Source organism: Sylvia atricapilla, unplaced genomic scaffold (assembly GCF_009819655.1).
Source record: "Sylvia atricapilla isolate bSylAtr1 unplaced genomic scaffold, bSylAtr1.pri scaffold_78_arrow_ctg1, whole genome shotgun sequence".
Classification (NCBI taxonomy): domain Eukaryota; kingdom Metazoa; phylum Chordata; class Aves; order Passeriformes; family Sylviidae; genus Sylvia; species Sylvia atricapilla.
The window spans coordinates 29,939-53,813 of NW_027077162.1; the positions used below are offsets into that span (position 1 = coordinate 29,939).

General features: G+C 58.2%; 2 protein-coding genes across 2 annotated transcripts; one reads left to right on the forward strand and one right to left on the reverse strand.

Moving 5' to 3' along the window:
* Positions 1 to 3,862, forward strand: LOC136375041 (Fc receptor-like protein 4). The gene is given in 8 exon segments (XM_066340391.1): positions 1 to 299; positions 940 to 995; positions 997 to 1,282; positions 1,586 to 1,840; positions 1,941 to 2,219; positions 2,481 to 2,783; positions 2,864 to 2,950; positions 3,552 to 3,862. Coding segments are annotated over 8 exon segments (1,614 nt in total). The 5' UTR covers positions 1 to 250; the 3' UTR covers positions 3,851 to 3,862.
* Positions 3,863 to 5,759: 1,897 nt separating this feature from the next.
* Positions 5,760 to 19,266, reverse strand: LOC136375042 (Fc receptor-like protein 5). The gene is given in 18 exon segments (XM_066340392.1): positions 5,760 to 6,159; positions 6,246 to 6,325; positions 6,414 to 6,435; positions 6,817 to 6,900; positions 6,985 to 7,287; positions 7,425 to 7,694; positions 8,186 to 8,464; positions 8,565 to 8,819; positions 9,110 to 9,340; positions 9,429 to 9,487; positions 16,101 to 16,446; positions 16,579 to 16,848; positions 17,331 to 17,609; positions 17,699 to 17,965; positions 18,223 to 18,574; positions 18,576 to 18,625; positions 18,628 to 18,717; positions 19,165 to 19,266. Coding segments are annotated over 18 exon segments (3,399 nt in total). The 5' UTR covers positions 19,214 to 19,266; the 3' UTR covers positions 5,760 to 6,046.
* Between the last annotated feature and the right edge of the window lie 4,609 nt (positions 19,267 to 23,875).

Genomic DNA, 23,875 nt, shown 5'->3' on the forward strand with positions numbered 1-23,875 from the left:
ACCCATCCTTGGTTCCCCACAACTCCTGAGCCCCCCCACTCCTGGGAACACCATCCCCCACTGAGCCCCCAGACTGTCCCATAATGTCCCCAGCCTGTCCCCTACTGTGTCTCCACCCATCCCCCACCCTGCCCCCACCAAGGGCCACCTACACATGGGGACGAGGTGTGACCTTCCTTCCTTCCTCTTCATCCGAAGAGCCGCCACCCAGGGCACCGGTGGCCACAGCAGCGAGTGACAGCCAGTCCACATGGCTGGGGACACGGGGATGGTCGGGAAGGTGGCACTGCTCCTGTGGGGTGAGTGCCCCGGGCACGGGTCTGACACCCCGGGGATGGGCCCTGGTGAGGGAGAGACCGGTGGGGAGGGGGCACAGGGGGGCTGTGGGGTCCCCTGAGGTCCCCAGTTCCAGCAGAGTTAAAGCATGGTCATGGAGCCCAGTGTGACCAGAGTCATGGGGTGGCTGTGGGGACAGAACAGGGGAACAGGAACAGAGGCTGGGATGTGAGGAAAGGAAGAGGGCGATAGAGATGTGAGGACAAACATGTGGCAAAAGGAACCATGGGGCTGGGCAGCAGTGTGGAGAGGGACATGGGTACAGGGATGCAGGGACAGGGACAAGGGCCACATACCATGAAGATGGGGCATGAGGACAAGTGCCATTGAAATGGGATCACAGGCACAGGGCCATGGGGAATGTGGCTGTGGGGACAGGAGCTGTGAGGATGGTCGTGGTGACCTGTAGGAGAATGGGGTGTCCACAGTGTCCCATGTCCTGCTTCAGGCCAGGGTGACTGAGGTGTCCCTGTCCTCAAGGCCTCTGTGCTACCCTAGTGTTCCATAGGGGACAGTTTGGGGACAGACACCACACCTCATCCCCCTGATGCTGCTGTCCCTGCAGGGCCACCCCCACCCAGCCCTGTCCCTTCTCCCTTCCAGCCCAGACCCTCGGCCTCGCTGGTGAGTCCTCAGGGGATGCCATGTGGATGTGGCCTCGCTGTCCTCAGCCCCGATGTAGCCATGGCAGGTTGGTGTCCCCTGTCACCTGCAGGTGCCCAGACCACCCAGCTCCTGGTGGAGCCCCCCTGGACACCGGCGGTGCTGTGGGACCGGGTGACACTGACCTGCCAGGGCTCGGGGACCGCCGGTGCCACCACCTGGTACAAGGATGGGCAGCGCTGGGGGCAGAACAGAAGCGACCGCTTCACTGTCACTGAGAGTGGCACTTACACGTGTGACAGACCTGGCAGTGGGCTCAGCCCACCCCTGACAGTCTTAAATGGTGAGGAGGGATCTTAAATGCTCATGCTGGCTTCTGGGTAGGTCTGGGTGGGTTCCATTCCATGGGTGGCCTCACACCCCTTTTGTGACAAGAGCCTGGCCCCTGCACACAGGGACATCATCCCAGTGCAACCCAGAGTGATGGGACAACTGTGGTGACACCTGTGCTGCACAATGTGCTCCTGGTGTCCCTGTGATCCCCTTGTGCAATGGAGATTCCACTTAGATGTCCCCAGTGCCATGGGCACCCACCTTGGAGCAATCTTGAATCCCTTTAGTGTGATGGGACCCTCCTGTCCCACAGGCCCATTGGTGCTGCAGGTGCCAGCACAGACACTGCTGGAGGGGGACACGGTGACACTGTGCTGCCGGGTCATGGAGGACATGTCGGTCATCAGGGTGCGAGTTTACCACGACGAGAAGGATCTGGGGGGGTTCCTCAGTGGGACCAAGCTGTTCCTATCTCCCCTTCAGCTGCACCACAGCGGCCAGTACCACTGTGAGGGCTCTGTGAGCTTTGGGCTGTCACTGTCAGCACCAGTGACAGTGACAGTGCACGGTGAGCACTCCCACGGCTGGAACTCCAATATCCTGACACCCCCAAGGGCACTTCTCCGTGGACTCAGAGTGACAGTTCTCATCTCCCCTATTCTTCTCAGAGCTCTTCACGGTGCCGGTGCTGAAGGGTCCCCCCGAGGTCACCGAGGGGTCCCCCCTCAATCTCAGCTGCCTCAGCACCCCCAGCCCCCTGCGGCCCCAAACCCTCCTCCTGCACCTCTTCTACCGGGATGGGCAGTTGGTGGGGGGCCCGCAGGTGTCCCCACAGCTCCTGGTGCCCGCCGTGGGGGTCTCCCACTCGGGGAATTACAGCTGCCAGGTGCAATCCGAGGGTGGGACCGTGCAGAAGAGCAGTGCCCAGCTCCACGTCATGGTGCACAGTGAGTGTGGGGATGGGCACGGGGAGCCCCCACAGCCTCCCAGGCACCCATGTCTTGGTATTTCCATGTCCCCCTGGCAAATTTCTTGTGTACAGCCACCTCTGCTGTGTGTTGCATCACCACTCTCTGTAGCCCCTCACCCCTTCATGGGGTGAGACCCATCCAGAGAACTCCAAATCACGTTCATTCTTCAGCCTGTCCTTATCCCTCCAGGTCAGCTACCTCCTCCTCCTTACCTCAGCCCTGTCTCTTGCTCTGCAGTGCCCGTGGCCAATGCCACCATCACGCCCGGTCCCCTGTCACACCAGGTGCATGCAGGTGACCCTGTGACCCTGCACTGCTCAGTGCAGGTGGGCTCAGCCCCTGTCACCTTCACCTGGCTGCACAATGGCCAGGAGGTGGCCCGGGGTCCTGTCCTGGAGCTTGGGGACGTCGATGTGGGACATTCGGGCACCTACCAGTGTGTGGCCACCAACCAGCTGGGACAGGACGGGCACCGCGTGTTCCGGGCACTCAGCCCCGAGCTGGCCCTGGAGGTGACCCCTGGCTCACCCTGGGTCACAGGTGGGCTCACACGGGGTCATTGAGGTGTTCAGGTTTCCTGGGATTCAGGGTGACCCCGATGTGTCCCTCTCTGTGCCCAGCAGTGGCTGTGAATGTCGGCAGGACCCTCCTGTTCCTGGTCCTGCTCCTGGCTGTCATTGGGGGCTGTCACTGCTGGCACCACCGGGGTGAGTGACAGTGGGGAGGAATTGGGGGTCCAGGAGTGAGGGGAAGTCCCCAGAGTGGGAGCAGAGCTGGGGCAGCACCCAGGGCCCCTGAGCTGGAGGAAACTGAGCCCACAGTGATCTTGGCTGGGGATCCTGGCGGATTTGGGGGAATTTGGAGGGTCTTGATTTGGCTCCAGGTCCATTCCTTGGTGGGCTTTGAGGATCATTGGGGTGGCTCTGGGAGCTTCTGGGTGGTTTGGGGAGCTCTTTGAGGGCCATGCCAGGATGCTGGAGGATCTTTCTTGCAACCTGGGGGAGTTTGGGTGGTGGCCTCCCTGCTGGGCTTGGGGTTCTTGGGCTCAGAGGGTGGGGACACCAGGGGGCCTTAGGGGCACTGCAGTGGAGCAGAAGTTCTAGGTGGAATCGGGGGTCTAGTGGGAATTAGGGCTCTTAGGGGTATTTGGGGGTCCCATAAATGGTTAGAGCTGCTGAGGTCCCAGGAAGGTTCACGGGTTCAACGGTCCCCATGGTCACCCCCTCCCCTTTTCCATGCAGCTTCCAGGAACCTCCAGGACAGGTGAGCCGGGGTCTCCAGCCAGGACTTCTCTTTCTCCCACCCCAGACACCCCTCAGACCTCCCCTTATCCCTACAGGATTCCCCCGGAGGAGGGGGCAGTGCTGGACCCCCACGTTGTGAGCACTGAGCGGGCAGGGGGTGAGTACAGGGGAGGACAGGGACATGTCACCCACGGGTGTCACCCCCACCCAGGTCCCCACAACCAGTGTCACTCTCAGGGACCCCCACAGGTGTTTCCTGGTCCTGCCCCATCTCGGGATCCACAAGTGACAAACGTAGAGCTTCTGGAACCCTACAAGGGACAGCAGGTGACACCTCATGACACCTTTGAGAGTGTGCTGTGACATGGAGGGAAATATGCAACATTGGCATCGATTCCATTCAGTGTTCTCTTCTTCCTCTTCACTGCACCCCACAGGGCTCCTCAATCCCCCGCTCACTGCCGGGCGGGCACAGGACCCATTTCCCTCTTATTGTATGAGACATTAATTTTGAAGAATTAAGGACTTTAGTTAAACTAGGTATTGCTGAGGTAAGATAGATAAACTTCTCTTTGTTAACAGAAGCTGGATTTAAGGACCCGATAAATCAGGAGGCCTGTCAACTTAATCAATGGACTCCAAGAATACAGTGTAATCATAAATCAGAAAGTCTTGAGAAAACAGGATTCAGGTGTCACCAAGACTAAAAGGTTAAGAAGTCAAAGTGAGGAAGATCCATCTTACTTCATCATTTTGAGACCCCACCCCATAAGAAGGACCACTGACTCATTTCAAAGAACAAACTACACATGCTTAATTGCTTTTTAGCTAATTACCATAAGAAGCGGGGAATGGGATGGACCAGAGGTATGAATATGCATTTGTGTTTTGGGTATTCAATACCCTTGTACATCAAAAGCCCCTGTGATCATCTGTAAATTGTGGTGTGTATTTGGGAGCTATCCTGCACGCTGCCCGGCGTCGTAATAAAAATAAACTTTCTAACTTCAAACTGTTAGAGAGACTGTGTCCGTCATCGTTGGATATTGGTATTAGATCAATATCCATATTTTAATAAATCACAGGGAGGGGGAACATAAGGAATGGGGGTCCTGTGTTTGAGTTCCATGGGAATGGGGGTCCCAGAGATGGGCAGTGCCTGGATGGGTCACAGCTCCTTCAAGGGATGTGCCCCAGATTTTGGAGTGGCCCTGGGCCCAGCACTGGCCCCTTTGTGTGCTCCTGGTTTGGGGGAGGCACCACAAGGGGATTCCGAGGGGATCTGGACCTGTGTCTCCCCAACATTCCTCTCTTCATTTCCATTTCCTTCCTTTTCCCCTCAATTTCACAGCCACCCTGTTTGTGCCTTGACGATCCTGGGGAGCACCTGAGCAGGGAAGGGGCTGGGGGCACCCCAGGGTGGGGGCAGCAGGGGTGAGGTGTCTACAGGAGGGGTGGGAGGCTCTGGGGGCTGGGGGTGTCCGGCTGTGTCCCCAACACTTTCACTTTCTTTCTCCCAGCAGAAGGAAGAGGCCGTCTGTGCCCAGTGTCACACGGGGCGGGTTCTGTCCTGGGCGGGCTGTGCTGGTTCAGCACCCACAGTCAGGAGCAGTTGGTGATTTCATTTGAGTTGAGAGCTAAAATAGCCAATTGCACGCAGAGACAGACCTTTGGGTCACACACAGCTAGAAGGAAGGCGTGGATCTCTGGTTCCGTGTCGCTGTCGCGGCAGCAAAGGCCGTCCCGGCTCTGTCCTTTGGCACGGCCCCGCCGCTCTCAGATCTGCCGGCTGCGGTTTCTCTTTCTGTTCTCCTGCCTTTGGAAAATCCTGGCTGCCCCCGGGCAGAGAGCAGTAACACCGCATTTCTGGGCGAGCTTTAGCTCTTCCCTGCCAGCAGATGGAACTTCCAGAGCACTGGCTCTTCCCGGAGGGAGAACCGACAAAGTGACTGAGCATGGAGAAGACTGAGCATAACAGTCAGAGTGAGAGTGATTAATTAGAAGGAGGATACAAGACTTGCCTGCTGGCTGGACTTTCTTGTCTGAGCATAGAAATGAACTCTATAGGTAGACTGTCCTTTAAATGATAGAAAAATATGCATGTAGACTGATGATTTGTAGATTTTTGAGGAAAAGTAGTTATGATGGACTGAGTAATACTGCATTAGAATCTGATTCTTGTGATCCCATGAGATGCCTGAAGAGAGAAAGAAAAATGAGAAGCTCCTGCACTATGCCAGCTGGGTTGTGGAGGTGGGCGGAGCCCCGGCTGCTCTCTGCCCCACTGAGTTTGTTCTTCTTTGGGGGCTTTCCCTGGAAATCCCTCCTTTCCTGATCCTTTTTGAATTATGAAGATTTTTGAATTTTGAACCTTTTTGCAGTGGCTGTTGGTTTTGTTCTGTTGTTGCTGTTTGCAGGAAATTGTTCATCTCTCAGCCCTTTGGGATCTTTGCCTTTTGAGCCTCTACTGGCAGGGGAAGGGGCAGTTTTAGGGGCAGCACACACACGTGTGGGTGCCCATGGCTGGGGATTCCCAGTGCCCCCTCAGTCCCCCCAGTGTCACGGTACAATCCCATAGATGATGTCACTGGGCTCCTGTGGTCGCCTGTGTGGTCCTCGCAGCTCTGCGTAGGTCACCTGGGGTTCTTGGGGAATGGTGACACGGGGGGGCCCTGCAGGAGACACCAGTTGGGGGGACCAAGGTGGAGGGTGACACCTGTGGGTGTTGTGTCACTGTACCCCCCACCACTGTACTCACGCTGTGCCTGTTTGGTGCTCACGACGTGGGTGTACAGAACCTCCCCCTCCTCTGGGGGGGCCGAGGGCTCAGGGGGGACCCTGTGGGGATAAAGGGGATGTGTGGGACGGGATGGAGAGATTTGGGGTGGGAGTAAAATAGGGGCCACCGCTGGACACCCTCACTCACCTCTTCTGGCACTTCCTGATGGCTGCAGAGGAAAAAAGGATAAAGGTACCGGTGGGCACCCCAGGGCGAGACCACTCTCAGTATTCCTCAACCCCCACAGGACCCTCAGTTCCCCAAGGGACCCCCAAGCATCCATGAAGCGCCCCGGAATTCATGAACCTACCCAGTGCCGCCAGCCAACTCAGCCTCAAGAACCCAATGCCTGGGAGAGAGACCCCCCACCCCAAAAAACCCAGGACCTCTGAAAGAACCCCCAACATACCAGCAGGACCCTCCAGCACCTCCCAAAACCTTGCAGAATCCACAGCCAAGGTTAAAATTCTGGGGCTAAGGTTTATCGTTTCCCAAACCTCTGTGCTTTCCTACAGTTCCCTGGGACCCCCATCCCCTCACTGTCACCCACCCAGGCGGTGCCACCGGTGCCGGGCCACAATGACAGCCACAAGCAGGACCAGGAACAAAAGGGACCCACCGACCCCTGCGGCCACTGCAAGAAACAGAGAGGGAAATATCAGGATCACCCATCACCCCAGGGGTCCTGCACTCCCTGGTGACCCCATGTGAGCCCCACCTGTGCCCTTGTGTCCTTGTGGTGTCACCTCCAGGGCCAGCTCAGGGCTGAGTGCCCGGAACACGCGGTGCCCGTCCTGTCCCAGCTGGTTGGTGGCCACGCACTGGTAGGTGCCTGAATGTCCCACATCGACGTCTCCAAGCTCCAGGACAGGACCCTGGGCCACCTCCTGGCCATTGTGCAGCCAGGTGAAGGTGACAGGGGCTGAGCCCACCTGCACTGAGCAGCGCAGGGTCACGGGGTCACCTGCATACACCTGGTGTGACAGGGGCCCGGGGGTGATGGTGGCATTGGCCACGGGCACTGTGGGGACACAGAGAGGTGGGTCTGAGGCTGGGGGGAGGGGCTGGCAGCCAGCAAGAGGGACAGGGACACAGGGATGAGAGTTTCCTGGAGGATGCCATGGGTCAGGCCACCCCCAGCCTGAGGGTCTCGCTTACCCAGGACGGTGACATTCAGGGGGTCACTCTCGGCCACGCTGTCCCCATCGCTGACCCGGCACTGGTAGTGGCCGCTGTCATTGTCCCCAACACGGTGCAGCTCCAGGCTGGGGCTGGTGCTCAGCGGTGTCCCTGAGTCCTCCCGGTGCCAGGTGAAGGACAGGGGACCTGTCCCCGCAGCCACTGCACAGTTCAGCACCAGGCGGTCCCCCAGTGCCACCTGTCCCCCAGGGGGCTGCGCCCACACGGACACCCCTGAGACCGGGACCCCTGTGGGGGGTGGGGGAAACCAGGGAGCAGTGAGGGACACAGGTGGCATTTTCGAGGGGCAAGGGGACACCAGTCAGAAAGAGGGGGCCTGGAGCTGATGGAGGGCTTGGACAGGAACCCCAAGGAATACTGGGTTCAGGGAGGGGACACCTGGAGCAGGCTGAGGGGGCACCACAGGGAGGGTATGGTAGAACCTGGGGACCATGAGGGGAGATCAGACACGGGTAAGATTGAACCAGGAATGTGTGAAAGGACCGAGTGAGGGATGGGGGGAAATGGAGGGGGGCGCGAGAATTGATGGAAGAGTGTGGAAAAACTTTAGAGGAAAGATGGGAGTAGGCAGGAAGGGCTGGGGGACTTGGCGAGGGACCCAAGAATGGATGGATGACCTCTGACAGGCATGGGGGGTCCGGGCAGTAATGGGGGTCCCCGGGCAGTGCAAGGGACGTGGTGAGGCTGTGGGGGCTCCCCGTGCCCATCCCCACACTCACTGTGCACCGTGACGTGGAGCTGGGCGCTGCTCTTCTGCACGGTCCCCTCCTTGGAGCTCACCTGGCAGATGTAATTCCCCGAGTGGGAGACCCCCACGGCGGGCACAAGGAGCTGTGGGGACACCTGCGGGCCCCACACCAACTGCCCATCCCGGTAGAAGAGGTGCTGGAGCGGAGCTGGGGTCCGCAAGGGGCTGGGGGTGCTGAGGCAGCTGAGATTGAGGGGGGACCCCTCGGTGAGTTCGGTGTGACCCTTCAGCACCGGCACCATGAAGAGCTCTGGGAAAGAGAGAGGAGGTGAGGACTGTGACTCTATGTCCACTGGGAAGTGGCTGGGGGGGTGTCAGGATATTGGAATTCCTGCCATGGGGGTGCTCACCGTGAACTGTCACTGTCACTGGAGATGATGATGACCGCTGGAAGCGCACTGAGCCCTGGCAGTGGTAGCGGCCGCTGTGGTGCAGCTGCAGGGGGGACAGGGACAGCTCGGTCCCCCTGGGGGACTCTCCCAGATCCTTCCCATCCTTGTAAAATCGCACCTTGCTGATCGACATGTCCTGCATGGCCCGGCAGCGCAGTGTCACTGTGTCCCCCTCCAGCAGCGTCTGTGCTGGCACCTGCAGCACCAGCTGGTCTGTGGGACAGGAGGGTCCCATCACACTGAGGGGCTCGAGACAGGTCCAAGGTGGGTGCCCATGAATGTCTGGGTGGAGTAACCATTTTGTAGAACGACCCCAGGAACACCCGGCGCAACTCCATGGCACAGGGGTCCCCGCGGGGTTCTGATCACGCTGGGATGCACTGGGATGTCCCTGTGTGCAGGGGACAGGCTCTTGCCACCAGAGGGGTGTGGGGCCACCCACAGAATGGAACCCACCCAGACCTATGCAGAGGCTACCCATGAGCATTTAGATTCCCCCTCACCATTTAAGACGGTCACGGGGGGGCTGAGCCCACTGCCAGGTCTGTCACACGTGTAGGTGCCACTCGCGGTGACAATGAAGCGGTTGTGTCTGTTCTGCCCCCAGCGCTGCCCGTCCTTGTACCAGGTGGTGGCAAAAGCGGACCCCGAGCCCAGGCAGGTCAGTGTCACTCCGTCCCACAGCACCGCCGGTGTCCAGGGGGGCTCCACCAGGAGCTGGGTGGTCCGAGCGCCTGCGGGTTACAAGGGACACCAGCCTGCCATGGCTACATCAGGGCTGAGGACAGCGGGGTGGGGACATGGCATCCCCTGAGGACTCACCAGCAAGGCCGAGGGTCTGGGCTGGAAGGTAGAAGGGACAGGGCTGAGTGAGGGTGGACCTGAAGGGACAGCAGCAGCTGGGGATGGAGTGAGGGGTCTGTCCCCAGACTGTCCTCAAGGGGAACAGTGGTGTTGCACAGAACTCTTGAGGACAGGGACATCTGAGTCACCCTGAGTTGAGGCATGAGGATTCTGTGGACACCCCATGGTTTAATGTCACCTCCACCAGCCCTACAGCACCTGACCCCACGGCCACATCCTCACAGCAATGTGCCCGTGATCCCAATTCCAATTGCATGTCCCAATGCCACATCTGCATTGTACATGGCCCTTGTGACCATCCCTGCATCACTGTTCCCCTCTCCCTGTCCCCACTGCTGCCCCAGGACAAAGGATCTTTTTGCCACATCCTTGTCCCCACATCTCTATCCCCCTGTTCCTGCCCCACATCCCAGTTACCCTCCAATTCTTCCCCTGTTCCTGTCACCACAGCCACCCCATGACTCTGGTCACACTGGGCTCCATGCCCATGCACTGCCTCTGCTGGCCTTGGGGACCTCAGGGGACCCCACAGCCCCCCTGTGCCCCCTCCCCACCGGTCTCTCCCTCACCAGGGCCCATCCCCGGGGTGTCACACCCGTGCCCGGGGCACTCACCCCACAGGAGCAGTGCCACCTTCCCCGCCATCCCCGTGTCCCCAGTCATGTGGACTGGCTGTCACTCGCTGCTGTGGCCACCGGTCCCCTGGGTGGCGGCTCTTCGGATGAAGAGGAAGGAAGCGAGGTCACACCTTGTCCCCATGTGTAGGTGGCCCTTGGTGGGGGCAGGGTGGGGGATGGGTGGAGACACAGTAGGGGACAGGCTGGGGACATTATGGGACAGTCTGGGGGCTCAGTGGGGGATGGTGTTCCCAGGAGTGGGGGGCTCAGGAGTTGTGGGGAGCCAAGGATGGGTGTCCAGGAGAATGGGCCTCAAGGGGAATTGGGGTCTCCATGCCTTGGGTGGATTTTTAGAAAGTAGTCGTGCGGGAACATGGTGCTTAGCAATTTTTGATCATGGGATGTGGGTGCCAGAGTTGAGGGCTCAGAGAGAAAAAAGGGGATCCTCAGGAAAAGGTGTTGTGGGTGAGAACCAGTCCAGGGGATGGGATGAAGGCAATGCTGGTCCTTAGCAATGGGAGTTCTGGGCAATGGGGGTCGCAGGGAGGAGAGACCAAGGGAAAGGGGGTCCCAGGGTTGGGTTCCCAGGGGAATGGGGGTCCCAGGGATGGGCAGTGGCTGGGTGGGCACAGGGGTCACAGCTCCTTCCCTGGGTGCCTCAGATTTTGGGGTGACTCAGAGCCCAGCACAGCCCCCACAGTGTGCTCACGGCCAGGGGACACCCCAGGGTTGAGGCTCTGGGTCTGTGCCCCACACACCCCGGGGCTTTTTCCCATCCCCCATTCCCTGGCTCAGCCATCCCAGGGAACACCTGAGCAGGTAACGGTGGGGGGATCCCAGGAAGGGGTAAAGGGGGTGGGGGGTGCAGGCAGAGGTTGGGGGGCTGTAGGGGATGAAAGATTTTCACTTTCTCTTTCCTGCAGCCGAAGGAAGAGGCTGTTTATGCTGAGCTGAGGATGTGGATTCTGTGCTGGTGGGCACATCCAGAGAGGTCCTGCCCTGAGGGAAAAGGGCTCCTCTGCTGTGGGGACACCTGGATCTAGTCCTGGGGTGTCCTGGTTCTGGGGGGTCCTCGTCCTTTAGGAGCCCATTGGTGCATCCCACAGCAGCATTTCCTTGTGGATAACACAGAGTGTGGAATCTCCCTGAGTGTCCAACAGGTCCATGGCATTGTTCCCTGCCTGCTGGGCAGTAACCCAGCCCATAGGGAAGGTTTGGTTGGGCCATATTTAGGAACTCTTCCCATTTTTATCATTCCCATTCTGAAATTTGATTTACTTCCCATGGCTTCTGCTCCCAAAAGGGGAGAAACTCTGTCCATCCTTGGAACAGTGCACAGGAATCTGTGGAAATGCCCGTGTATCCCTCAGACTCTGCTTCCCTGGTAAATGCACTGCACCCTGCCCTGAATTCCCCTGCCTGGGCACTCCCTGCTCCTGCTGGGACACCCCTGTTCCCCAGATCCACGGGTGGAGCCTCTGCTCAATATTTCCACACTTTTCCCTTATTTCTGGTGTCCACATCCAGAACCCAAACATTCTTTCTGGGAGGTTCCAAAGGGCTGCAGGTTTTGTTGAAGAAAAGTGGTCCTGGTCAGGTTGTTGAGCAGATGGATTTGCAGATTTGCAGAATTTCTGGGGCTCTCTCAGCCCCTTGCTGAGAGGGAAAAAATGATCAATTGCTGCATTTCCGGACTGGTTCCCTCACAGCTGCCCCTGCAGGTGCCGTTTCCAGCCAGCCCTGCTCTGAAAACCATCAAAGGCCCTCACAGAGCCACTGCTTGGGCTCCCATTGGCTTTTGTGCTTCTTGCAGGGCTCAGCAAACCACAGCCACGCCTTTTTCCCCCACAGAATTCTCACCTTTGCAGCAGCTCTGAAGCTGCCAGAAACAAAGCCAAGGGGGCAGGGGGGACCCTCAGGTCCTGGCTGTCCCCTGGGGCTGGCCAGAGCAGGGCTGGCCAATGCCCATCCCTGTGCCCTGGGCTGGGCCATGGCTGGGCCCCACACTTGGATGGCCACTGGCTTCAAGGAGGAGGAGTTGGGGAGCTCCTTCCTGCCTGGGGCTCCATTCCCCAGCTGTGCTTGTCCCCAAAGCTGCTCCATCCCTGCCCTCCTCACCTGCACAGGGCACAGGGAATAGACAGGACCCTGCCCCGCCCCTGCCCTGCCCATTCCGAGAGCCCAGAGCTGTTGGGACGTTCCCCTGGCAATGGGCGGTCCCGACACGTGGCGACAGTGGCTTGGGACACGGTGTCACAGTGGGTTCAGACAGCCCGTGACCGTCCCGGCACTCGCAGTGCGATGGCAGCTGCGCCCTTCCCAGTGCTCTGGGAGCACCATGCCGGTCCCTCCTTCCCGCAGAGCCCAGCCCAGGGTCTCTGCTCCCCCGCCGTGCCGGGGTCTCCCCTCGGCCATTTCGGTGCCTCCACCTTCGGGGCTCCCCACTGGGGTCCCGGTCCCTCCATCCCGGCCTGTCCCAGCCGGTGTCCCCCGGCCCCTCCGGCCGCGCCCCCCGACAGCCGCAGGGCCGGCACCGGCAGAGGCTCCGAGCTCCTGCAGGATGAGCCGTTCCTCGGGCAGCACCGCCTGAGCGGGGCCCGGCTCCCTGCCGCCGGCCTTGGCCGCAGCCCTCGGGCTCCAGCAGCCCCGGGCTGATCCTTCGGGATGTGCCCACCGCTCCCGGAGCGCTGCCCTTTGTCAGGAACAAGGCCAGGAGTGCCCGAATTGTCCCCAGGGGCTGGTGTGGGACCTCCTGTGAGGCGTTGCCTGAGCCCTGAGGGGGATCTGGAGGCCAATGTGTGTCAGTGCTCTGTCCCAGTTCTCTGCGCAGCCAAAATGGCAAGTGGTGCCCCACCATTCCCGAGCCCTGTGGGCCTCACCTCAGCACCCTGTGCTCCTGGTCCACCTGCATGGCCAGGTGCTGTTCCTGTGGCCACCTGCTCCAGCCGCTCCCACCTCAGCCACTGCACCATCTCGGCCTTCCTGGCCGCCAGTGTGAAGCACCAGCCACATGGCACAGGCACGGAATCATCCCCAGCAACAGCAAAAACCACCAGAAAGCCTTCCTGGCAGCCGAAACAGGTCTTTGTGGGCAGAGCTGGAGATACCTGCCCTGCAAAATGGGTCCAATACCCAAAATCTACAGGAGAGGCAGCAGAGCCATGTGTTTATGCATGGCGGTGGGTCAGGACCACAGCTGAACTTTAGAAACTTCAGCCCTAATTACAACACCTTGTTAAGGCTCTGCAGCACCCAGAGCAGAATAGGGGCATCTGCCCTAATTCCGATTTCACTTTATTTTGCCTCTGAAGTTACTGCTCCTGGCTAGGACTATCCTTGAGATCCAGCTGCAGCTGCAGAGCCCTCGAGGCTGTGGCTCTGCTCTCCTCCTCCACCTCCTCTCCCTGCAGCTGCTGTGTTGGGACCAGCAGTGGCCCAGGAAGAGCAGGAACTCCAGACGTGGGCTGGAGCCCCCTGAGAAGCCCTGGCAGTGGCAGCACCGAGCACCTGCTTTCCTCACCATCCCAGGGGAATTCAACATTGCCAGAGCTGCTGTGCCAGGGCTGAAGGAGGTAAAGGGAGGGAAAGACTGAGGGTTTTCAAGACTTGTGCCGTAAAGCCAGGAGAAGTGCTGTTGTGACCCCGAGACTTGGGTGGACAGTCAGTGCTGCCATCCCTTCATTCGGGATCAGGGAGAGCAGTCCCTTGTTTTGTGCAGGGCCTGTGCCTGGCCCCGGGATGCTGCTCCGCTGCCACTCGGCACTATGATCCAACCTGCTGCCTTGGCCACTTCTGCCCGCTGCCGGTGGCGGTGCCGGGACCGATTGGTGGCCGTGAGTTTGCCAAAGGAGCCATTTCCCCTCCTCCCTATCGGCCGAGGCCGCCATCGCCCCTGAGGGGTTGGTGCTGAACCGGGGCGCCCCCTGCTGGCCGGGAGTGCTCCCTGCAGCGCCCCCTGCTGGCCGGGAGTGCTCCCTGCAGCGCCCCCTGCTGGCCGGGAGTGCTCCCTGCAGCGCCCCCTGCCGGCTGGGAGTGCTCCCTGCAGCGCCCCCTGCTGGACGTGTTTATAACTACACCAAATATGGAAAAACAGCCCTGAGCGGGTGGGAAAGTTCTGGTTTTGTGTTGTTTGTTCTGTTGTCTTCTAGAAATTTTCTGCTTAAGAGCTGCTGTACACTTTCCTGCATTTTTTCCTGAAAACCCACTAACTTTTGAAATTATCACAGCTTTTGGGCAAAGGTCTTCTTTCCATTCCAGGAAGGTTCCCGTTTTCTTTGAAAGACATTTGTCTTTTAAACCAAGACAGTTACCAGCTGCTGGGTTCCAGCGTGGATGGAACAGACACTCCAAGAGAAGACAGGGTCAGACACAGGGCCACCTCATGCTCTGCCTTTGAAGCTCTTGGGCCACCAAGGGGCTTCCCTCGAGTGGGAATTCTGGTAGCCCAGTCACTCAGGAGCTGGGTTTGGCAGAACATCTCAGTGTCCCCAGTGTTCCATGGCTGACAGACTGGCAGACAGACAAGGCCCTGTCACACCAAAAGCAAGGCCTGACCCACCCTTGCCACACACTGGTGCTCTAAAATGTCTCAGGACATTAAACTTTTCCTGTCTCTGACACCCCACCCTGTGCCATGGCCTGATCCTGAGTGCCCGGGAGAAGTGGGAGGTTCAGGAACACCCACAGGGCCTTTGGGAAACCATTGTGTGGGGAACGCAGCAGAGGAACTGTTTGAGACAGGGGAGAAGAGAAACCAGAGCATCCTGAAGGCCACTTTGGCCATCACAGCAATAAAGGTCCAGAGCCCTGCCAGGTTCCTGTGGTGGAGGAAATGTGTTGGGGGAAGTATCTGGGGTTTGTTCCTCTTTGGGGGTTTTATCTGGAAATCGTTTCTTTTGTGATCCTTTGAATTCTAAACCGTGTTGCTGTCGTGATTTTTTTTTCCTCTCGTTGCTGTTTGCAGTTCTGTCTCGTTGCTGTTCTTCACTCAGTCCTTTGGCACCTTTGCCTTTTGTGTCTCCACTGGCAGGGGAAAGGGCAGTTTTAGGGGCAGCACACACACGTGTGGGTGCCCATGGCTGGGGATCCCAGTGCCCCCTCAGTCCCCCCAGTGTCACGGCACAATCTCATAGATGATGTCACTGGGCTCCTGTGGTCGCCTGTGTGGTCCTCGCAGCTCTGCGTAGGTCACCTGGGGTTCTTGGGGAATGGTGACACGGGGGGGCCCTGCAGGAGACACCAGTTGGGGTGACCAAGGTGGAGGGTGACACCTGTGGGTGTTGTGTCACTGTCCCCCCACCACTGTACTCACGCTGTGCCTGTTTGGTGTTCACGACGTGGGTGTACAGAACCTCCCCCTCCTCTGAGGGGGCCGAGGGCTCCGGGGGGACCCTGTGGGGATAAAGGGGATGTGTGGGAGGGGATGGAGAGATTTGGGGTGGGAGTAAAAGAGGAGCCACAGCTGGAGACCACCACTCACCTTTCCTGGTGCTTCCTGGTGGCTGTAGAGGAAAAACAAGAGCAGTGACAATGGGGTCCCTGGGGCTCAGACCTCTCTCAGGATTTCTGAATCCCCACACGACCCTCAACACCCCACGGGACCCCCAAGCATCCCTGAAGCCCCCCAGAATTCATTAATGTCCTCAGTGCACCCAGCCAACTCAGTCTCACATACCCAAAGCCTGGCAGGGCAATAGACCCCCCAAATGCCCCCAGAATCCCTTAAAGAAACCCCAAAATCCCTGCAGGACCCTGCAGCACCGCCCCAAACCCTAAAGGATCCCCAGAAAAGTTTAAAATTCTGGAGCTTTGTGTGCCGCCCTCTCACTCTCCAAATCTATGGGGTTTCCTACAGCTTCTGGGACTGCCATCCCCTCATTGTCACCCACCCAGGCGGTGCCACCAGTGCCAGGACACAATGACAGCCACAAGCAGGACCACGAACAAAAGAGACCCACCGACCCCTGCAGCCACTGCAAGAAACAGACAGGGACACATCAGGATCACCCATCACCCCAGGGGTCCTGCACTCCCTGGTGACCCCATGTGACCCCCACCTGTGTCCTTGTGTCCCTGCGGTGTCACCTCCAGGGCCAGCTCAGGGCTGAGTGCCCGGAACACGCGGTGCCCGTCCTGTCCCAGCTGGTTGGTGGCCACGCACTCGTAGGTGCCTGAATGTCCCACATCGACGTCCCCAAGCTCCAGGAGAGGACCCCGGGCCACTTCCTGGCCATTGTGCAGCCAGGTGAAGGTGACAGGGGCTGAGCCCACCTGCACTGAGCAGTGCAGGGTCACGGGGTCACCTGCGTGCACCTGGTGTGACAGGGGACTGGGGATGATGGTGGCATTGGCCACGGGCACTGTGGGGACACAGACAGGGCGGAGTCTGGGGTGAGGGGCTGGCAGCCAGCAAGAGGGACAGGGACATGGGGATGAGAGTTTTCTGGAGGATGAGGTGGTGAAGCCACCACTCACCCAGGGGTCCCACTCACCCAGGACGGTGACATTCAAGGGGACACTCTCGGCCACGCTGTCCCCGTCGCTGACCCGGCAGTGATAGTGGCCGCTGTCATTGACACCAACTTGGCGCAGTTCCAGGCGGGCGCCAGTGCCCAGCAGTACCCCCGAGTCCCCCCGGTGCCAGGTGAAGGACAGGGGACCTGTCCGTGTGGCCACTGCACAGCTCAGCACCAGGCGGTCCCCCAGTGCCACCTGTCCCCCAGCAGGCTGCGCCCACACGGACACCCCTGAGAGCAGGACCCCTGCAGGAGGGAGGTGAAACCAAGGAACAGTGAGGGATATGGGTGGCATTTTCGAGGGGCAGGGGCACCACAGTGGGGAAGAGGGGACCATGAGCTGATGGTGGGCTTTGAAAAAAACACCGCAAGGAGAGATGGGGGGTTCAGAGAGCAGGCTGAGGGACCACCACAGAGAGGGTATGGTGGGACCTAGGGACCATGAGGGAAGATCATTGAGGGGTGAGGTTGAACCAGGAACGGATTATTGGACCCAATGAGGGATGGGGGGACAAGGACAGGGACCTGAGCAGTGTTGAAGGGATGCGGAAAAAATTTATGGGAAAGATGGGGGTACGCATGTAGGGCTGGGGGACCCAGCAAGGGACTGAGGAAAAGACAGGGGACCGGAGACAGTGATAGGCGGCTGAGGCAGTAATGAGGGTTCCAAAGCACGGCAGGAGACTGTGGAGGCAGTGGGGGCTCCCCGTGCCCATCCCCACACTCACTGTGCACCGTGACGCGGAGCGGGGCGCTGCTCTTCTGCACTGTTCCCCCCTCGGAACGCACCTGGCAGCTGTAATTCCCCGAGTGGGAGACCCTCACGGCAGGCACCAGGAGCTGTGGGGACTCCTGTGGGCCCCCCACCAACTGCCCATCCCGGTAGAAGAGGTGCTGGAGGCGGGTTTGGGGCCGCAGGGGGCTGGGGGTACTGAGGCAGCTGAGATTGAGGAGGGACCCCTCGATGAGTTCGGAGGGACCCTCCAGCATCGGGACTGTGAAGAGCTCTGGGAAGGAGAGGGAAGGGGGAACTGTGACCCCGAGTCCCCAGGGAGGGGCTGTGGGGGTGCTGAACTGTGAAGTGTTGGGACCTCACCGTGCACTGTCACTGACACTGGCACTGACTCCTGCCACCCCCGTGATACTCTGGAGGTCACCTGGCCCTCACAGTGGTAGCTGCCGCTGTGGTTCAGCTGCAGAGGGGACAGGGATAGCTCGGTCTCGTGGAAGGAGTTCTGGAATTCCTCATCCCCACGGTAGAATCGCACAGAGGTGACCCAACTGTCCTTCGAGCGCCGGCAGCGCAGTGTCACTGTGTCCCCCTCCAGCAGCGGCCATGTTGGCACCTGCAGCACCAATGAGCCTGTAGGACAAGGGGGCCGTGTCACACCAAGGGAAGTCTGGTGTTCACGGAGTCCCCCCCGTTGGGTCACATCCAGAGGTCCACGTGAGGTCCCTGCATCCACAAACAGAGTCCCCCCCACACAGGGATGCTCTGGGATATCCCTGTGTACAGGGGACAGACCCTGGTAACACAATGGGGTGACGCATTGAGCCAGGAACATCCAGAATCTTTGGGTCCCACAGCTGCCATGCTGAGGACACTCAAACCCTCCTCACCATTTAAGACTCTCACGGTGGGGCTGAGACCACTGCCAGGTTTGTCACACGTGTAGTTGCCACTCTCGGTGACAGTGAAGCGGTCGTGTGTGTTCTTCCCCCAGCGCTGCCCATTCCTGTACCATGTGGTGGCACCGGCGGTCCCCGAGCCCTGGCAGGTCAGTGTCACCTGGTCCCACAGAACCACCGGACTCCAGCGGGGCTCCACCAGGAGTTGGGTGGTCTGGGCACCTGTGGGCGACAGGGGACACCAGACTGCCAGGGCCACCATGGGGCTGGGGACAGTGGGGTGAGGACATGGCATCCACCGAGGACTCACCAGCGAGGCTGAGGGTTTGGGCTGGAAAGGAGAAAGGACATGGGCTGGGTGAGGGTGCACCTGAAGGGACAGCAGCACCTGGGGATGGCGTGAGGAGTCTGTCCCCAGACTGTCCCCAATTGAACACTGCTATAACACAGAGGTCTTGAGGACAGGGACACCTCGATCAGTTATCGCTGAGGCAGGACATGGGGACATTGTGGACACCCCATTCTCCTACAGGTCATCACCACCATCCTCACAGCTCCTGTCCTCACAGCCACATCTCCATGACCCCGTGCCCATGATGCCATTGGAACAGCACCTGTCCCCAGACCCCATCTGCCTGATACGTGGCCTTTCTCCCTGTCCCTACATCCCTGTTCCTCTGTCCCTGTCCCCACTGCTGCCCCAGCCACAAAGTTCCATTTGTCACATCCTTGTCCCCACATCTCCCTTCCCCTGTTTCTGTCCCCACAGCCACCCAATGACTCTGGTAACACTGCGATCCATCCGCATTTACTGGCCCTAATGGCCTTGGGGACCTCAGGGGACACCACAGCCCCCCTGTGCCCCCTCCCCACCGGTCTCTGCCTCACCAGGGCCCATCCCCGGGGTGTCACACCCGTGCCCGGGGCACTCACCCCACAGGAGCAGTGTCACCTTCCCGGCCATCCCCGTGTCCCCGGCCATCCAGGCTAGCTGTCACTCGCTGTCAGGGGTGGCTGTCCCCTGGGTGGCGGCTCTTCGGATGAAGAGGAAGGAAGAAAGGTCACACCTCTCCCCCAATGTGTAGGTGGCCCTTGGTGGGGGCAGGGTGGTGGATGGGTGGAGACACAGTAGGGGACAGGCTGGGGACATTATGGGACAGTCTGGGGGCTCAGTGGGGAATGGTGTTCCCAGGAGTGGGGGGCTCAGGGGTTGTGGGGAACCAAGGATGAGTGTCCATGAGAATGGGGGTCCAGGGGAAGTAAGTTCTCCATTTCTGGGGACATTCAGGGATGGGGGTTGTGGGGGAACATGGACCCCAGGGATTTGGGGTTATGGGATGTGGGTCCCAGAGTTGGGGGCACAGGGAGATAAAGGGGACCCTCAGGAAAAGGGGTTGTGGGTGAGAAGCAGCCCATGGGATGGGATGAAGACAAAGGTGTTCCTGAGCAATGGGAGTCATGGGATGGGGGTCCCAGGGAGAAGAGACCAAGGGAATGGGGGTCCCAGGGTTGGGTTCCCAGGGGAATGGGGTTCCCAGGGATGAGCAGTGGCTGGGTGGGCACAGGGGTCACAGCTCCTTCCCTGGGTGCCTCAGATTTTGGGATGACTCAGAGCCCAGCACAGCTCCCACAGTGTGCTCATGGCCAGGGGGCACCCCAGGGTTGAGGCTCTGGGTCTGTGCCCCACACACCCCGGGGCTTTTTCCCATTCCCCCATTTCCTGGCTCAGCCATCCCAGGGAACACCTGAGCAGGTAACGGTGGGGGGATCCCAGGAAGGGGAAAAGGGGGTGGGGGGTGCAGGCAGTGTTTGGTGGGCTGTGGGGGATGAAAGATTTTCACTTTCTCTTTTTGGCAGCAGAAGGAAGAGCTACTTGAAGAGCTACTTCCTGCCTGGGGCTCCATTCCCCAGCTGCTCTTGCTGGCTCAGATCCTCCAGGTGATGAGTGAGAATGGAGATGTCTGGACCCCTTCAGGAGCTGCCATCCCCCAGGACAGAACCCCCTTGGCCAGCATGTGTCCCCACCGGGACAAGAGACCCCTGGATGTGCCCCCCCAGGACAGAACCCGCTCCCTGTGTGAAACTGGGCACAAACGGCCTCTTCCTTCTGCTGCAGGACAGAGAAAGTGAAAGTGTTGGGAGGGCACAGCCGGACGCACCCGTCCCCCACAGCCTCCCAGCCCTCCCTACATTCCCCTCACCCCTGCTGCCCCCAGACCCATTCCCTGCTCAGCTGATCCCCAAAATCTTGAAGGCAAGAACTGGGGCTTGTGCTATTGTGAAATTCAGGATGTAATGGTTCGAGTGCACATTAGAATTATTTACTCTGTTTCTGCTTTGAGATACAATTAGGAGAAGAGCAAAGTTGCCTTGAAACTTTAAAGAATATTCATAAAGAATATTAATTACCAAAACCACAAGAGACAAATCAAAATTAATAGCAATCAGAAGAAAACCTTCAAAACACCTCAGCTCCACCACAACTTTCCTTTGCCTACTCACAAACAAATTACACACACAAAACTTGGAACCCTTGGTCACTTTACTACCTATAAAGTAGTGTTTCATCAGTTTCTTTTAGAGAGAGAAGTCTCTTTTGGTCTGTCATGGAAACTTCCCCACAAGAAAGAACAGTTCTCTTGTGGCTTTTTAGTTCTCACGAAAGCAGCTGCCGGGGAATCTGCATTTGTGAAGTCCCTCCCATATCACACAGCCTTCCCACAGCTGCATCGTGGGCCACGTAAACTCATGAGGTACTCCTTTTAAAGGTACAGTTCAAAAGCAAAGTTTTCTTCATCTCTAGGAGCAGAGAGCTTTTCTCTTTCTGAGAGCCGATCTTCCTCTTCATCTCATATCTCTCTCTCTCTGTTCAGGCTTCTCATAGGATCACAGCTACTTCAATATTTACTTAGTTGACCACAAATACCTTTGCTCAGATGTACAATTTGAAAACTCTCATCTCCCCATCCATGCCTTCCACCACTTTGACAGATATTCTAGTATATCACAGTCCATTGCCATGGCTTACAAAAGAACTTCAGCCTAAAACTAAGGCATCTTCTTGTTCTCTTGCCATCTTAAAAATCAACTCCTCCTTCACTGACTTTGATATCTTCATGTTGTCTCTCTTCTTGGTTTCACTCTGTCCTTTTGTCTCACTTAAGAAAGGATTTAATGTTTTACAAGTTTCTCCTGTGCAAAGAAAGACTCTCGCAGCTCTGCAGAGGCCGTGATGGTTCTCCCGGGCAGTGTCCAAGGAGGTAAATTCAGGCCGTGCCGGGGCTGGGCCAGGATCTCAGGGGCTCTGGCTGCATTCCATTTTCAGCTGCGGGGCCACTCTGCACGGCTGCAGAGCTGCCCCTGCTCTTGGCCACAAGATCTCTGCAGCTGCTGGCGCCTCTCCCTCCGCAAGGGCTCTTGGTGCCGGCGGCTGGAGCTGTTCCTAGTAAAGAATTCTTCCCGAGCCGCGCTGGGGCTTCCCCCTGTTATAAATGACTATTATAAAGTTGGCTTTTCGCAAGATGTGTGCTCTATGATTAATGACTTTGTGGTAAGAATATAACTTTTTATTTCTGCTGTTAATAAAGAAAATTAGGCATAGTGGCAGTAGTGAAATAATATGCCTAAACTGTCTGTTTGGCTGTGATAACATCCAATGAACATATAAAGAAGACTCTGCTATTGATACACCAGCTATCAGCATCTCCCATCTGAAGGAAGCACGGACCAAGGCGCAAACTGGAGGTGATAATGAAGACACAGCCAAGAAACACGCAGCTCTAAAAAGGCGGACCCAAGGAGGGCCCATGCAAAACAGTCCCTGGAATATGGAAACTAGTTTATGGAAAAATATGAATATTCAACAGACTGATACAACAAAAAGAGTATTTAAAGAAAGCCTGTGAAATAGCAATTTGTGGACTTGGCTAAATGCCAAGTCACCCAGCCGGCCATACTTTGCTTTTTTTCCTTATCTCCAAATTGTCTTACCTTTTTATTAAAACCTATTCCTTAAAATCTACCAGAAAAGTGAATCTGGTTTTTCACACCCCCCGTTCCTGTGCCCTGCGAGGCCTCCCGGGGCCGCCATGGGGGCGGCTTGAGCGGCACCGTGTCAGCAGCCGCTGGAGGCTGATCCGGCCGGGACGGGGCATTCTCTCCTCCCCTGCCCTGCCCGGGAGCCGCCGGGCCCGGCCCTGCCAAGGCGACAGCAGCGGCCGGGCCCGGCCAGGGGACCTGGGGACCTCTGCCCAGGCGGGGACAGAAGGGAACTTGTCCCGCAGTTCTTCTCATTTGGACCTGTGTGGCCACAGAGGCGTACCTAGCTCTTGAACTGGTTCCGCAGGTTGTCAATATTCAAAGCTAATCACTGATTGGTTTTGCCACAGCTTTTCTTCAATCAATGCAAAACCAGCACAGGAATGTACTCTAAGGAAATGAGTCGTGCGTGAAACCAAGCAAAAGAATCCCCAGAACATGCAAAATCGAAATTATGTTTGAAATATGCATAATCTTCTTGAATATGTGTTTAATGAATACAAGGAAAGGTACATTACAAGAATTCTTATACATGACTGTGTGCCTCAGGCCGTTGCCAAGCACCCGGCACACTGTTTGCTGTCCCTTTTATTACCTTATTTATCCCTTATTAATATTTAGAAATACTAAGGAGTGAGATTGGCTTCTAAAACAATTTAATCAAAATGCTGAATTTGGGGTACAATAAGAGGGAAACGGGTCCTGTGCCCGCCCAGCAGTGAGCGGGGGATTGAGGAGCCCTGCGGGGTGCAGTGAAGAGGAAGAAGAGAACACTGAAGGGAATCGATGCCCCCCAATGCTGCGTATTTCCCTCCATGCCACAGCACACTCTCAAAGGTGTCATGAGGTGTCACCTTGTAGGGTCTCAGAAGCTCCACGTTTGTCACTTGTGGATCCCAAGATGGGGCAGGGCCAGGAAACACCTGTGGGGGTCCCTGAGAGTGACACCGGTTATGGGGACCTGGGTGGGGGTGACACCTGTGGGTGACGTGTCCCTGTCCTCCCCTGTACTCACCCTCTGCCCACTCAGTGCTCACAACGTGAGGATCCAGCACTGCCCCCTCCTCCGGGGGAATCCTGTAGGGATAAGGGGAGGTCTGAGGGGTGTCTGGAATGGGAGAAAGAGAAGTCCTGGCTGGAGACCCCCACTCACCTGTCCTGGAGGTTCCTGGAAGCTGCATGGAAAAGGGGAGGGGGTGACCATGGGGACCCTGGAACCCCTGAACTTTCCTGGACCTCAGCAGCTCTAACCATTTATGGGACCCCCAAATCCCCATAAGAGCCCTGATTCCCACTAGACCCCTGATTCCCCTGGGACGCACCAAGCACCCCTGAACCCCCCTAGAACTTCTGCTCCACCGCAGGGCCCCTAAAGCCCCCTGGTGTCCCCACACTCTGAGCCCAAGAACCCCAAGCCCAGCAGGGAGGCCACCACCCAAACTCCCCCAGGTTGCAAGAAAGATCCCCAGCCATTCCTGAATGGCCCTCCAAGAGCTCCCCAAAACCTCCAGGAGCTCCCAGTGCCACCCCAATGTTTCCCAAAGCCCATCCAGAAATGTCCCTGGAGCCCAAGAAAGACCATCCAAATTCTCCCCAAATCCCCCAG